Raw genomic sequence first — 16,546 nt, 5'->3', positions numbered from 1 at the left:
GGAAGTATTCAGATGCTTAGGTAAAATAAAATTCATGTCCTGCAGTGTCACTTAATAATAACAAGTGAAAATCATGCAAGTATCATGAGCAAAATGTATCAAAAGTAAAGATATGCATAATGCACTTTGGAGTTTTCTGCTCCTAAATATCACATTATCAGGACTACAAAACTTCAACACTCTCCATTGACATGGTGGGGAGAAGATAATTACTTACATTTAGCCAAGAACTCATCTTGACCTGACTTGACACAACCTGGGATTTGATGTGACTGCCCAAGAATAATATGACTTGAGTCACAAGTCACTGGTTAAGTAGTCTATTTCAACACGTGTCTGCAAGTTAAAGAAAAAACACAAGATGAATCTTAGCTTGATGAGGTTTGTTTTCCATACTTAGTCATAGATGTGAGACAACAAGTCAGGAGATAAAAATGATGAAATAACAAGTCAATTTTGAGATAAAAAAGTATTAAGAGTATTGCATAAAAAGCATGGGATAAAAGTCCTAATAGATGATGATCATAATTCTAAGATAGAAAGCTCAATTATGAGATAAGAAGTCAGGACTATGGCATTAAAATAAAAAATATTAGATTAAATTCAATCATGAGATGAAAAAGGTCCTAATTATGAGAAACAACGGCCATAAATGAGATTATTAAAGGTCAAAACGATTAGATAAAAGTATGAATTACAAAATAAAAAGTCAAGATTATGGCATAAAAGTCATTATTATGAGATAAAGTTCATCATAAGATGAGACTTGTTAAAAAATATTAATGACATGTTCATAAATTAGATTCAAAATGGTCAAAATTGCTAAATAAAAAGTCAATTTTGAGATAAAAGGTTATAGTTATGAGATAAAAAGTCAAGATTATGGCATTAAAATCTGAATTATTAGATCAAATTCAATCATGAGATGAAAAAGTTTATAATTATGAGAAACAAGGGCCATAAATGAGATTATTAAAGGTCAAAATTATTAGACTAAAAGTATGAATTAAAAGGGTCAATCATGAGATTCAAAAAGTTATGACATTTCAAAAGTCAGATTCTGGGATAAAAAGTCAAAATTAAGATACAAAAGTCAAGACTTATCTCAGAATCATGACTTCTCATGGGAATATATACATTTTTCTTCACAGGCTTTCAGAAGTTTTCACAATTTTTCATCTTTAACTGGAGGAAATGTTCTTCCATTGTGGGTTTACCCCCCTAATTTGTGCTAAGTGCAGGTCTTGTAGTAGATATATTCACAGTCTCTCCACCGCTGTATGTTGTTGTTTAGGTTCGGTTTACCTTCAGCAGCAGACACGTAAACAGTGTTGCTGTCAGTGACGGTGCTGTGGTCGCCTGTCCGCACTGTGAGATGTGTTTGAGGAGGCGGGGAGAGACAGAGGGAGGGAGGGAGCTGCTGCTGCCGCTGCCGCTGCTGCAGCCGCTGCTCGCTGCTGAGAGAAAGAAAGACCAACGCGACGAAACACAAGGTAGGCTGCTAGCTGAGAGGAGGGCAGCATGGCGGGGCTACAGGACTTCCAACAAGGCAGCCACTGTCACAGGAAAACGTGGATCAATATACTACTAGGAATACTACAATTACTTTTACCCTACGTACAGCACGGAGGGGCACAGCTGCAAGGTTTGTACTCACCTTTATTTTTTGTCCGTTTCGGAGGTGGAACACGAACCGTTGGAAAAAAAAATGTAAAAAAAAAAAAAAAAAAAACGTTAAGTGAGCTAGACTGATATGACAACAGACATACTGGGAAATTGGGGGGAAGATAAATTGACACTCAAGCTATAAGATATAAAATGTGACATAAAAAATTATAGCGACTTCGGTTTATTTGGTTTTTCAGGGTTGTAGTAAGCTAGTGTTTGTCAGCTTGCTAGTTCATGCTAGCTCCCAGTTCCCCTGTGTTGTTGAACGATAACTTGTGCAGGCAGGGAAGTAACGTCTTATCTGGGCTTGAGAAGAGGACTTAGCGGTGGATGTTGTTACTGTAGAGCGGCTATAAAATGTCGTAAATTAACCCTAGACAGCCAGCTGAGGAGCCGTGTTTACTGCAGTAGCAGCCAGGCAGGAGAGATGTTTTCCAAGTTCGTTAGCCGCCGAGCTAGCCTTCAAGCTAATCGAGCAGCTAGCAAACAGCCTTTGTCAGCCTGCCGAGGCGAAGTCATTTCCTCACTCGTCTGTGTGGTTATCATCCACGCCGTTTCAGTTTATTCACATGCCACAAGCAAATATGACACGAGGGGTTTGTAGTTTTGCAGTTTAATCATTCAACTGCCTCAATTTGTATGTATTTCCAGTCGGTTGTGTTTTCCATGCTGCCCAGTTTCCAACCTATCATCTCACTGTCAATTTCATTTCTCGCTCCCACAAAAGCTCTGAGTCAGATGTCCGCCAGCGTGGTCGAGGTCTGGCAACCAGAAGATGCAGACCCATTAGTCCCACTTCAGGTAATAACATTATTTCTTTCTTGCCTGTGTTTGTATGAATGAGGAATTGAGAGTATCTATATGCAAAAAACACAGATCCCCCCTCCTAAATGCAGTCAGATGCATGAGCACGTGTGTGGTTAGTGCATCTCCATTGTGTTTGGCTCCACTTTGTAAGTAGTTGAGGTGTGCATCTTCATTTGTTTATGAGGAGTTGTCAATGACCATACACGGCTTTGTGACTATACTACAGTGTAGATCGTGTAGTTTTCTTGCTAGTTTGCATTGTTAAATAGTGAAATGAAACCAGAGCGGGAGGCCACCTGCCATGTGGCTCCTCCTTATTTTCTTTTGTACATAGTGTCCATTGTGGAGTTCAGTCAGTAGTACACAGTGAGAGCACATTAGGAAAGTCTGAATACTACTTCTTTGCAGTCCTACCTGCATGCTACTTTACAATTATTTCCTGCTTGAGCAGTTTAAATGCCATGCCTTATTTGTTAGGATGTCGGTTACAATTCTGTAAATATTTCCTAGGTGGCGTGTATGATGATTATGTAATCATTGGCCAAGACCAGAAACACAAACAGCAGGCATGTTTACTGATAACCTGTCATGAGGTCAACAGCTGACTGTCATGTTACCTGAGGGGGAGGTGTGGCATTTTCTACAGCAGCAGGAGCAGCCAGGCTTTTGTTAACAGAAGTGAATAGCTTTGATAATTTGCATTTTTAAAAGACAAGTAAATACGATTATGCACATGATAGCGAAACAGCTTTGTTGCATTGGGTCTGGTTTGGCTTTTGTGGAACCTGATACCTATAGTTAATTTTACATTTTTTATTTTTTTTTTAAGGTGGGTTTTCCCTTTCACAAACTACTTGATTGTTTGATTTGATGTTTTGCAAAGTTTTAAAAATCTTCGCACTGCTGCAGTCACCATAGTCATCACTGAAAATAATTGTTAGAGATTGTGAAGACAAAATTCCAAGAGAATTAATTTGGAAAGAAAAGTTGTGTGTGTCGGTGTTCAGACATGCATTTTTCCACGCATCCAGTCGTTGCTGACCAATTGACAGATGGCAGGACTGTTGACATTGTTGGGTGTCATGTTTAGATAGGCAGCAGCGGTGAATGAAGTGACTGTCTCAGTTACACAGGCTATGTGAAATAGAGCATGACATGGGTGTCTTTCTTCTATATTCCAGTACTGCTGCTGGTCAGCTGGTTAAGTAGTGCACTGTACTGTATTTTGCTGCGGGCAGATTGAAGTGGTGACGCAGGAGAAACGGTGTCATGTGCCTTGATGCATATTGCTCAAATCAAATAAGATATTTAATTTAGCTGAACAGATACTTTGTGCATAGCAACATCTTATGATTTTAATCTCATACCTCTTACTTGTTGTTTTGTCAACATTGACTTGTGTTGTGGATTTTACTAAGGATCATATGTTTGGATTAGCTGCAAATCTTGTTAGGTGGTTTACAGTCACCCAATGATTGTTGGATTAGTTCAGATTTCCACCTCTTTGTGTTGTGTAAACAGATGCTTGTCATAGATGATTTAAATCCCTGCATTCACCTTAAAATCCCTGCAACTAGAATCCATTTCAATTACAAATGGCTCTGCTCCACCTTTGAATATTCCTTGTGCTTTAATGGCTTACCTGCTGCAACAAGCAGCAACAGAATGTGTCATTGTTGTTCTTAATCAGATGGGAAATCTGTTTCTCATTCACTTAAGCAATCAACATGCCAAGCTTGAAACATTCTGGGGTCATTGAAGGATATGACACAGAGTAATACAGGTAAATAGGAGCTCTTATAGGGATATATGAATGTATAAAAACTTAGCTCACAGTATATACGATAAAGTCAAATGAGAGAAACTTGAATACCTCACAAATATACATAGAAATGTCAATTTTGTGCCTATCCAGTGATTTAAATGTCTTAATTTTACCGCACCACAACATTGTTTTAGGCACCCTTCTCTTTGATGCACTGCATTGCCTGCAAAAACAAATAGCGTAGTTGCTACCTCCGTAGAAACAATATGGCATAATCTTTATGGTTACACAGTATAGTTTTGTACATCTGTGTTCTGTACAGTGTGTGTTTTGCTAATTGCTTAACTAGTTTGCAGTAGAGAGCAGGTGGAAAGATGGGAGAGGAGATAAAATGTCTGACAAATGGGGATTCATGGTGGTGGCTCAGACAGTTCCTATATTAAGTCCTGTTGTTTTGTGGCACTATCATGAAGCCATGATGTAGCCATAAGGCTCCCAGATTGTTCCTATGGAAACTGTATGTTCAATCTTTGAAGACATGAAAGCTTATCTCTGTAGGCCATGCATGATGCATATAACCTTCTACAGTGTGGTTAACAGTGTTTGCACTGCTGTTTGAACTGCTGTGCTGTCATTGTCAGTCACTTATTCAGTAAACGTTCACCCTTTGCAATGTCCATTGTTTATGGTTTTCATGGAGTGCTTTTCTGCTGTGTTTGAAAGGAGTTTTGAAAACATGGAGTATTTTAAGCACTTCAGTTACACAAATGGATCCAAGCCATGTCATTGTGAAAATGATCACTCAGTTGTCCCTGACCTACCAAGTGCACCGCTGGTCAATCTCCACCCTTAGTCAAGAAGAATGAACATAAACAGCACCCGGTAGATGCAGTATGTTGACACGAACACTGTAATGTGGTTAGACAGTGATGCTCATGGTTCATCATAACTTGAATCAACTAGTTATTCAAGTTTACATGATTTGTGATGATTCGCATGAATGTCTCTGGATGGATACTCTGTACTCTTGGGCACACATTTTATGAGTGAAGGAAAAGAAAAATGGATGGATTTGATTTATATTTGTTACTTTTCATTTTGATAAAGTGCATTTTCCTTCACTGAGGTTAGGTGATGGATAGATGGATGTATAGACCTTTTATCAAACCAACCAACACACGACTATATTGTTAAATAAGAAATAGACTAATTATGTAGACGATGCTGTATACGGTGTTAACGTTATCTTTTAGATCAGGAAGCCCAATTCAGCATTCATATATCAACATTATCTTGCTCTGTCTTAATTTGTATTTTGCTCACCACTTGCAGCAAAACATTTTTGTATATTCTCCAATCGACATAGATGCTGTATTCATTCAGTAATCCTGAATGCACAGTGTGAGAACATGTAGAGCACGACAAACTGGATGTTCATTGTTGTATTCTGAGAACGACAGTACACTCTGCCAACACTGGCAGAAATTGCTGCCTGCTGTCTAACCCTCGGAGTCAGGGTGGAAAAGATGTAATGCCAGTTTTAGTTTCTCAAGGCTGTTCCAGTTTTCTGCTTGGATTTCCTGGTTTATTTACAGTAAAAACATATTTGATCCACAATAAAAACCTTTGGCATTACAAGCAATAAAATACAGATGCATTGTGAAACATATCAGGGAAGTTGTTGGCGCATCAATGTGCATCAAACCTCTTGTTTATAAGAATCATCATAGTAGCCAGAAGGCTGTTTGGCATAGCAGTAGATTTACATCCCACAGAGCCTCCTGATATGGTTCTTTCTAGGCCACAGTATGAATGTAGAATTAATGGGCTGCAGCCTCTTTTTTGCTTTATTGATGAAAGTGTTTTTTTATGTCATTTTCAGGTGGAGAAGGAACGACGAAAAGATGGTCTTCCACTGGATGACAGGTACGTTTTTCCTTTTTTAAGTAGCTCTTTTGTGAGAACGGCCTCAAACGGAAACTGTGGGTTTTGTCACCCGTTTATGATGTATTACACATTCACAGTAGTCAGCAACCAAGATGAGAAGGTGCAGATGATATTTAAATCATTTTACATTGCTAGTTCAAACATCGGGCAGAGAAAGTAACATATACATTCAGCAATTTTAAAATAATATTTACAGTTGATGAAAGGTTTCCACCTGTTCATGAGTGGCACTTGGGAATATGTCGAGACTTTCCACCAAGCCACATAATTACCAACAAACCCCAAACCAACATGCAGATTGCATCATACTGAAGTGTTTTCTCCTGTATATACAGGCTAGAATTATACTGTAAGACACAGAATGAAAGCAGGGCTGTGGCGTGGGTTTGGTTTGTGAACAGCCCAGTGGAAAAAACAAGCATACCTCTGCATGTTTCTGAAAAAAGTTCTCCAGTTGGATGTGAACATCTTCAACAAGCTATAAATTATAGTAGAGCTTTGTTAAATGATTTATTTCATAACCAGAATTTAACTGTGGCAGTGGGGTGACATGTTTTTGTATCCACACAGACAAATGAGGTGTTGTGGTTTCAGTGTAATAGGACTGAATGTTTCTGAAAAGGCTTTTAAAAGTCCTCCTCTCTATGCAGGCTATGTTGTTTATGTTGCTGAGTGAGGGGGTGTGTGACGGAGAGAGTTTGGGGGCGTGTGTTAAAGAGGCACAGAACCAGATTCCTGACTAATTTTAGAACTCCTTGAAAGAAAAAGGAGGGGAGCTCTGTCTTTCCCAGCTGTTTTTGTTCCTGTAGAAAATTGTTAGGAAAATACATGTTTGTGGCAAAATATCGACAATTCATGGTGTTATTCAGTAATAGTTTACTCAGAAACAGAGCAATCTTCAGGCTTGTTCATCCCTCTTACTGACGTTAAATACATGTATGTGCATATATTCTAGCATATGTGCTCGCTTCTGCTCCTTGTTTATCTTTCCAGAGGAGCAATGCCAATGATTTAAAGATCCCAGCCCATTATATGGCTGAACTGGCTGAGTGTGTTCCCCGCATTCAAGTGTTCCTTGTCTTGAAGTTTGTTCCTTGACAAATTATGTACAGTTCGGTTGACTTTTGTATTCCTCTGTATTTGAGTTATTGCGATGCTTTGTTTGGAAGGTGCTGAAGTTCAACTGTTGTGTTTTCAAGGGTAGGAATATGCTTGAATTGGAGTATACTTCTTGAAAAAAACCTTGATTATATTTTAGAAAGTGAGATTTCCATGGCTTTTTTTACCACAGCCAAGGAGGTTATGTTTTCAGCAGTGTCACGTGGTTGGTTGGTTGGTTTGTCAGCAGCATTACACAAAAGCTAATGGACAGATAATATCTTCTCTTAATATATGGTTATAAATGAACCAAACAATACATTACATTGATTAGAGTGGGTCTTAGGGAATTCTGTAAACTTTATTTCCAGAAATGTTATGCTTCAGTACCTTGAAAGTGCTGTTAAAGTGCTTGATTTTCACTCTTCTTGAGGCACTTACAATGTGTTATATCATCCACCATGACAGTATGATGCAGTTGTGGCAATAATATGAAATAAGCTTAAGTATTTAGCCCAGTAAAAAAATTGTCTCTGAAACTGTATGTAGGAGCAGCACCAAACACTAGATGATAATGGAATAGCAGTGCAATACTAAATGACTGGAGTACTCCTGCTTGAAGTGACAAGCTTTCAGGCTTTATATAAAGTTCATTAGGTTTGCACGTAGCAAGCTTAACAGTGTGGGAATATGGCTATTTTTAAGCGAGGTGACAAGCAAAGGAGGTGTCATAGTGCTGGTTGACCTGGAGACCTCCTGAGCTGTGGGCTGTGAGGCCTCTCGTGCCTGGGTTATCAGGCACTTGGCAGGCCTGCCGTCACTCTCTCCCAGCTTAAAGAGCAAAGCAGGCTGCAGATACAGAGGTTAATGATATCTATGTCAGAGTCCAGTTTTGTGTCAAAATGCCTTAGCTCTTCCTTTTGTCTTTTTAGGTCTTTTAAATTCCCCCACAATCTTGCTCCTTTATTGTGTTGGTTTTAAAATAACTCCCTGACACCTACTCTTAACTGCACTGGAGTGTTAACGCTGCGGTACAAGTATAACTGCGCCATGTGCTTTTAATTTCACTGTTACTCAGTGTTTCCCCGTCGTCTACGAACACCTGTGAACACCAGTTGACCCAGACTCTCCACTGGTCCTAACCTCTCCCCTGGAGCACGGCTGAGGTCACTGCTAACATTGACTTTATTTGAGTTAGATCCAGGGGATCAAATAGCGCCAAACATAACTTGTTATTTTTGTACTGTGGCAGTGGACAGAACCCTTGGACTACGGCTCAGTGGTACGCATGTTGAGAGAGGCTGAGTTTTTCTTTAAAGGGCAGCAGCTGTTGAATTCAGAGTAAAAAGTTGGTAAGACATATAACAAGGTAAATGCTCTCCTCTGCCTTTAAATATATACATGTATTGTGCATTTTGAAACCAAGTAGTTTTATATCTGCAATAATCAGCATATGTACATTGTAATTATGTGTTGCTCTCATAAACCTCTTTTGCAACTGTAATTTGCTTTTAATTACATAAATGCCTATGTGATGTTCAAACTGCTGACCTTAGATTTCAAATATCAGTTCTATCTAGATCTATATCAACTGTCTGCCATCACACTCCTCCGCAGACGACCTCATTTCACCTTCACATTTGACCCCTCGTATGCTCACCCACACACAGCTTTTCCGCCCTGACTAACTCTGTTTGAAGTTATACTTTTTGACAAGTTATGAATTAACAAACAATTAGAACTGCATGACGGAGAGAAGCGCTTGTTATGTAACAGAGGAGACAGTGTCCCTCTTGTCAAATCAAAGCCCACTGCCAGTTTATTTCTTGTTCTTTGTGTTGTAGTATTGCAGTTGTTATCATGGACTAAATCTACAGAGGGGAAATACTGTAATGTTGCAGGTGTTTAACCATGAGGCAGTATGACAGTTCACTCAAGAGCAGGTGCATGAATAGATATAGCTTGTTGAAAGAGTAGGCGTTTGTGAAAAGTGAAGGCAGAAACTATATTTTGCAGAGTTTGACGGTATCTAAGAAAATAGAAAGTGCGAGTCTTCACCTGCTACTGTGCTCTAGTATTGCTAGCTGGTAGACTGCGGTGAAACATCTTTATTAACATTAGATAAAAATACCAATGAAGCAGTTTTGTTGTTGTTTGACTTATGCTTCTGTATCTGCATCTGGATCAGTCTGTGGCCTCTCTGAGAGATTGATGGAATGAAAACATGTAAAGATATCAGACTTGGATAATTTAAAAGGTTGATGTTGCATGCATTTAGTTGGCAGCTGCTTCAGACCAAAGCAACTTGCAGTAAGTGCATCCCTTTCAAACATGCAGGTGCTACAAGTGCTTGTGTCTGAACTTGATCTGTTTATGCTTACTCAGAAATTGGATATCTTTTGGAGGCGGGTAGGCTTGTTACAATAGATGTACGTAACCTCTATCATTTCTGCTGATCTTGATATTGCTTGTTGTATTTATATACATTTTTTGTTAACAGAGCTTGTGTCCATTTCATTGTTTGGGTTTTGTGCTTTAACATTAATTATGTATTATATATTTAAGATATTTTTTCAATATTCACAAGAATTAAAAGTTCATGCCCATTGTAAGGGTCTACATAACTTTTACATGATGTGCAATTAATGTCTTATTTTTTATTTCAGTTATTATTTGGACAATCTATTGGACAGTTAGTAGTTATCATGACAGACTTAGAGGCGGGGGCTGCATATTTTCACTTTTCCTGCCATTCCATTTCTACCAAGTTGCATCCAAGTTTTACTTACCATATTTCATTGCCCACTTCACTTCTGTTCTGTCAGTTCAGTTTAGCCTGAAGTAAATTGTTGTTTTTATATGAAGACAGCGTAGATCCTCCCTTTAAAAAAAATTCTCTATCTTTATGCTTGATGGGCTACAGAGACGAGGTTGATTGACCCAAGCGGAAGACAGATAAAGGTTTGCTTGGGGGTTGCCAAGCTTTTCCAGAGCTCTTTTTATTTCTGTTGTCTCAGCATCGACCCCTTTTCTTTTTTGCTTCTTTCATAACCGACTATACCGCCTGAGCTGCTGCTCAGGAAGTGATCCAGTTCAGCAGAGCTTTGGCACAGGTGGCAAGTTAACTGCACAAGTAGAACTGGATGTAATATAAAATAAAACCAGCAAACTGTTGCAGAAATTCTCTGAAATCACCACTAGTAAATACAGTATGTTCTCTTACCCAGTGATGTTTTATAGAATCATGCAATCTGCTAGAAAAACTGTCCTTTTTAAACACTAAGCACACAGAGCAAGACAGAAGACACATATCTGTACAATGCTGTGACCTTTAAGTAAACTCTGACTGTCTTACTGTCAACAGATTGGACTGAGGTCCGTCTAATATCCTGCACATTAACTTCACACTGGACCAGCCTCGGTAGTTCACATGTTGCTATTGACTTTAGTGTTTTTATGTGACAAATACATTTGTAGTAGCATTTTTCAAGCTGTATTCTATAATGGTGTTTATACAAACGGGTTGTTCTGTGTAGGAGTGTTTGCTATGGGAAAAAGGGTGGAGAACCACAATATATATTTTAACAGTGATGGTAAATTAGATTGCTGCCTTAACAGGAAACTATCCACTTAGAACATTTCCTAACATTTGCATTCATTATATGACCTTGTGTACTGTTCATTCTGCATGTGCATGTTTATCATGGGAGGTCTATACAGCACTTCCTGTTTTTTCCTTTACTCTCCCTATTAAATGCAGTATGTTAGATAGTGGAACTCTTTGGGACGGGTCAGTTTAATAATCCTTGCAGAAAGCACTTCAACATTGAGGCTATTGGGGATTTTTTAAGTGGAAAAGTTTTGGTGTTTCTACTTGGTCCAGCAATGAGTAATGCATATCGTACTGCTGCTGCCCTCTAGTTATTAGGGGCTGCTTTATGAGACATGTCTCAGTATTTAGAAAATGTGTCGGCATTCATTTATAGTTACAGTATGTCACCACAAAGCCCCTCTAGTTCCTTATTCATTGTGTAAACTGTAAAATGCCCAGTAACGATATTCAAATAAATCTTTTGCTTGAGACATGCTTGTGAATATCAAAGTAGTCTTCAACTTCAAGACAAAATCAAATCGATTGTTAATCGAAAATATGTGTGGTTGGCCATGAAGAAGACATATGATCAATAATCTGCACAAAGTTTTAAAAGAAATGCAGATTAAGATGATAAGCAAAGACATAGCTGTTTTTGATCACAAACGCCCAAACTAAGATTTAAGTCATATATGTCAGGACAGGGCGATGGTGTATCGACTGTGAAGGATTTAACACCCCTCTCAGTCTCCCCACACTGTCTTTGCTGCAGCATTTGGTGGTTCTGGTGGTGTTTTCTCAACATCCTGTCTGTTTACTTATGAACTCAGCTTTGGTGTCTTCTGATTAGTTTTGCATTGCTGTTAGAAGCAGGGTGAAAGGATGGTGAAGGTTGGTCAGATACCAATGGTTGCTCCATTCATCTGTCTGTTTTGAGACATTTTCTCTGAAAACACAACATTTATTGAGACAAACCAGCTTTTTCATAAATGTCTAAATGGCATCAAAAGAGCCTCAAGCTTCACACTAGTCGTGGACACAGTTGAGATCTTATAATGTGAAGATTGGTTGCATTTCTTTGTGTTATGTGAAAGTAAACTGGATATATTTGGGTTTTGACTTAATATTTGAACAGTGCCACTATATAAAGAGTACTTTCATATCTTGAGTTTGGCGGTGGAATGTTTTTTCTGGGCAAAAGATTGGTTCTTCAGGTGACAAATAGTAAAATGACACAATAGAAACTCAGGAATCCAGTGCAGCACTCATGAAAACATACAGAGGAGTGATGTCCTTTTAAGATGGCACTTGAACCGTCATACTTCCACTTGCATGCCTTCTGTTGGTCAACAGCTGTGTGAGTCTTCTGTCAACTGGGTTCATTCTTGCTTTCATACATTATATATGCACACAAACATTTACAATCCCATATCAGGTTTCCTTCCTTCGAGTCACCCATTTTCAGTAAAGCCTGACCAATACTTGGGGCTGATGTTCAATAATAAACTTTATTCTTTAAAATCACATCAGTACAGTGAAACAGGGAACTTAAAGTAACTGTAAAGTTTTCATGTCAGCTCATATTGGAAACCATATTCACCATAACACACACTAAAAAAGGAGTTGCTGAAGAAGAGTTTCCCTTTAAACCCTGACTTGTTGTTGGTTGCTTGTATTCAGCGGTGCTTATATGCTATGCAAAGCAACATAGATTCTATATGCACCTGCTATGTTGGACTACAGTGAGAGTTCTTTATATGACATTGATATCGACCTGTTGAGGGATAAGTACAACCAGGTGATAAAAATAACTCATAAGGGGTTTAAAATATAGCAACATTTCAAGCTGCATGGCTTTCTATAGACTGTTCACAGTGCCGTATACAGAACTTTAAGTACTAGAACAAGTCATCGAAAAGAAAGAGTGATATAATTTCTTGTGAGGCAGTGGTGCTAGTACTGCACTTTTACACAACTCTGGATCATGTGATCATGGTTCATCCTTACCTGTGAATACATAGAAAATTGTTACATAAAATACTAAATACTTTTTGAGTATTTTTGTGAATTGTTTCATTCTATCTCAATGTATGAAATGATGTGATATCTAACACAATTAACTTTGTTTTCTAGTTGCAACCTTCAGCAGAGTGTGTAATTTTTTTCATATGCAAAAGGCTTCATTCAAAGTGTGTTCCATGACCTCCAGTACTGGCGTCGCCTCTTTGTGTGATAATCATTTAATTTCTGTGATGACTTGATCTTAGTGCCTTTGTTAGGCAGGGAAATAAATGGTTTGTGGAGCCGCCTGGGGCAGTGATGGTTTTAACTTTAAATTCATCCCTGTGAACTGTCACATGCTCTTCTAGAAGGGACAAAATGTTCTTGTCTTGAGGTGCCAGGACACAGTGCTAACAACATTGATGTTTTTCTTGTCATGCTTTTATGTTTTTGGTTAAACTGATGAGATTCAAGTGCGGTGCTTTGGAATTTTTTTCACTCATGTTATTTTTCTCTCTCCACCAGTTCCTCTCCATATACACGGGAAAATGGTAGACCTCTGCATTTTCAGCCCCCAGCGTTGGAGTTTGGGATGCAGTAAGTACTGCTCTCACTTCCTACTTCATATTACGTGCCTTAACAAGTATAGATGTTATTCACTTCGCACTGAAAATGATGAAACCCTATATGACACGCCCAGTAACACAGTGTACTCCATTTCGCCATCTCTCCGTCTTGAGTGATGTGGAAAACTCTACTGACTTAATATAACCAGAGTTAAAATAAGACAGCGGCGTCACAGCAAGAGACCTGTTGCTGTGATGAATGCTACTAAAAGAGAAGATTTCATAAAACAAGGGGGCCTCCAGCCTTGAAGAACAGACAGGATATCCAAGTATGGCAGTAAGATCACTTTCCCAGCATCCAGACACATACTGGACAGGCTTGACCCCCGTCAGAAGGGTTAAGAACTTCCCTGTTTGCCTCCGTACTCCCAGACCAGCCAGAATATCACATGTAATGCTGTGCTTGGACAGCAGTCAGAATTGCTCCTGTGTAAAGCAAACAGCCACTAGCAGGATCTATTTTTGTAGTATTTTATGTGATTCGTTTGGAATGCAGAAAGCAGGCAAACAACCAAAAATGTATCTAATAGTATTTAATAATGTTTGGACAGACTATTCCTTCAGGATATTTGTAGTTGAGATCAAAACGAGAATGTCAGACCAAAGTCACACACATCAGCTTGTGGTTTCCCTTTTATCTGTGCAAACTGTGGGAACAGACGTAATTATACTGTGTAGTTACACCAGTGGAGTTGACTAGTAAGTTATCCTGAAGATGTGACTAAATAAATATATAGTTCAAAATATTTGAAGGCACTTGGGCCCAGTTAAAACAACGACACAGACGAAGAAGGAACTAGATATTAAAAGATCTTATCTGTGTTACAGTTTAAACATTCTTGGCTGTCTGTTGTGCAGATGTTTACTGATGATTTTACAGACAACATCTGCAGTAAACTGCAAAAATATGTTTGAATATTTATCAGTGTTTGCACTCTTGACCAGGTTGAACGCTGTAAAGAAAATGTAGAAACTATTGAAATTCTGTTGGGTGTTACATTTGCATAAAATGAAAGTGAAGTCAGACTCTCACACCAACAGGAAGTGAAAGATGTGTCAGTTGAGGCCTGACCAAACTTCTCAAATTAAAATGTCGAGACTGTAGTGATGATATGTTGTTAACTGGAAGTATGGAAGTTATTTAAGTTACATTTTCTGGTGTTTTATTCACAAAAAATGAATTAAGTAATTTATTACAGCTGACATTTTCACTATATTTGTTAATGTTTTGACCTTAGATATATACATTTTAGATAATGATTCTGTAATTTCATGTCATATAATAACATTCCATAATGTCTATAGTTTGGATAACTCTAAATAAATCTTCAATTAGAAATGACTTTTAAACTATACATGCTAAACAAAAACTGCTGCTTTTTTCTTTTTTCTGCAGAGAAATTACGTGTGCAAAAGAGATGATGTCTTTTCCAACATACAATTCAAAAAGTCAAGTCAGCAATGCAAACATGAAAACAAATGTGTTTTAAATAGATTATTCATTGCGAAAATTAAGCAAAGCAGTACAAATGCTGCGTTTGTATTCCCGGGCTTCCTCTGCAGAGAGGAGCACTCAAATGCACACAGACCACCATTCACCCTACACTAATTACGTCAGGGTTTCTCCTCAAGCAGATTCCGTGTGTTGCTGGGTGTGTTACTGTGTCCACCTCTGTTTTAAAGAAAACACACTGATTGTTACTGGATCATGCAGATATATATAATTTCTTTGCATTGGCCAAAGGCTGAAGTGAAGAAGGTTGTAATAGCTGCAAAGGATAGTTGGGGTTGTTGAGGGTAAGTTTGGCATCATGATATGTAAGCCTTCTCAGATAAAACAAAAAACTCAGGGAAAGGCAGTAATTAATTTAATTGGCATGTACAAGTACCTGCAAGTTCTTGGTCAACATTTTCACTGACAGACCAGTTTTAAACTGAAGTTTGCAGTCTGGCATAACCAGTTCCTCTACTAGGACTCCTAGTTGTTCATTGTTACATTCCAAATGTAGTTCCTGCTGCTGCACTGCCAATTTTGTGTTGCAACAGCAGTGTCCAGGAAGCATTTTCACACACAAATTTTGACAATCCTCAGTGTGTTCACGGGTAAAGATATTCACATGATCTGTAGTTGATGAATTATGGGTCAGATGCAGCAAGAATAGAACATTGTATGCAGTGTGAAGCTTCTGCGTTATGGTTGACTGTGTAATTTAATTAATCTCATCTTTATTCAATTTGTCATCATTTGTTTGTTGACAAGACATTATATGCACGGAAATGTCCAATTATTTTTTTAGCTTCATACAGGCGTGCTTCTCTAACTGCCTTGCTTCTTCCATCTGACTTTGAGAGACACACACACATACTCTAGTGTACCTGCACTGCTGGCAAATCACAATAAAAATCGAATCTAAGTAATTTTAAGTTTTATATAGATGTGTGAACACTCCACTTCAGGAGGTTCATCTTTTAGTGGGAACACAAACCGGTGACTACTTTACAATAAATGCAATACAACAACATAAACTGTGGTATCAAACATTACACAAAGATGAAACGGCACCTCAATAATAAGAAAACCTTCAAAGTGGTATACTTATTGTAGGGCTCCAGTATTGGATTCCAGCATATTGCATATTGTTACTACCTTCACATATCCAAAGGAATTAACCTGTACTTGCATTAAGACGTACAAATAGACTTTGTATTATGCCCGATTATCTGTAAAAACCCAGTCAACTTGTAAATTAGCCCACCTGAAAGTACCTCACATGCCATCTCAGTCAGCCACACAATCGTGATGAAAGTCCCTTTAGGAATGTTGGTACACATTTAAATGGCCTTGTTAATATTCTGTTCTGTGAGAATGCAGCCGTTGGAATGCAACTTTATAGATTTGTATTTAATTGAATTAGAAAATTAATCATGACTTTGATTCAGTTGAGGTGCTTTTGTAAAGGGTGAGGTGTTGTAACGGGGGTTAATAAGTTGGGTTGGCACAGATTGTTCAGTGGTGACATCATACAGTAATATATTATAACA

At 38.3% G+C, this 16,546-nt stretch overlaps 1 protein-coding gene across 2 annotated transcripts in view; it reads left to right on the top strand.

Moving 5' to 3' along the window:
* The first annotated feature begins 1,413 nt into the window (after window positions 1-1,413).
* Window positions 1,414-16,546, top strand: part of tmem131l (transmembrane 131 like) — a 34,581-nt gene continuing 19,448 nt past the window's right edge. Inside the window, exons 1-4 of one of the 2 annotated variants that reach the window (XM_030418183.1) lie at window positions 1,414-1,645; window positions 2,396-2,469; window positions 6,123-6,166; window positions 13,404-13,475. In XM_030418183.1, coding sequence (XP_030274043.1) covers window positions 1,522-1,645; window positions 2,396-2,469; window positions 6,123-6,166; window positions 13,404-13,475 — 314 coding nt within the window. In that variant the 5' untranslated portion in view covers window positions 1,414-1,521. The remainder of the gene's footprint in view (window positions 1,646-2,395; window positions 2,470-6,122; window positions 6,167-13,403; window positions 13,476-16,546) is intronic. The other variant, XM_030418099.1, reaches the window with a different exon arrangement.

This window comes from Sparus aurata, chromosome 1 (genome assembly GCF_900880675.1).
Source record: "Sparus aurata chromosome 1, fSpaAur1.1, whole genome shotgun sequence".
Lineage (NCBI taxonomy): Eukaryota > Metazoa > Chordata > Actinopteri > Spariformes > Sparidae > Sparus > Sparus aurata.
Note: the sequence above shows the minus strand (reverse complement) of the source record. Positions and strands in the feature narration are given on the sequence as shown.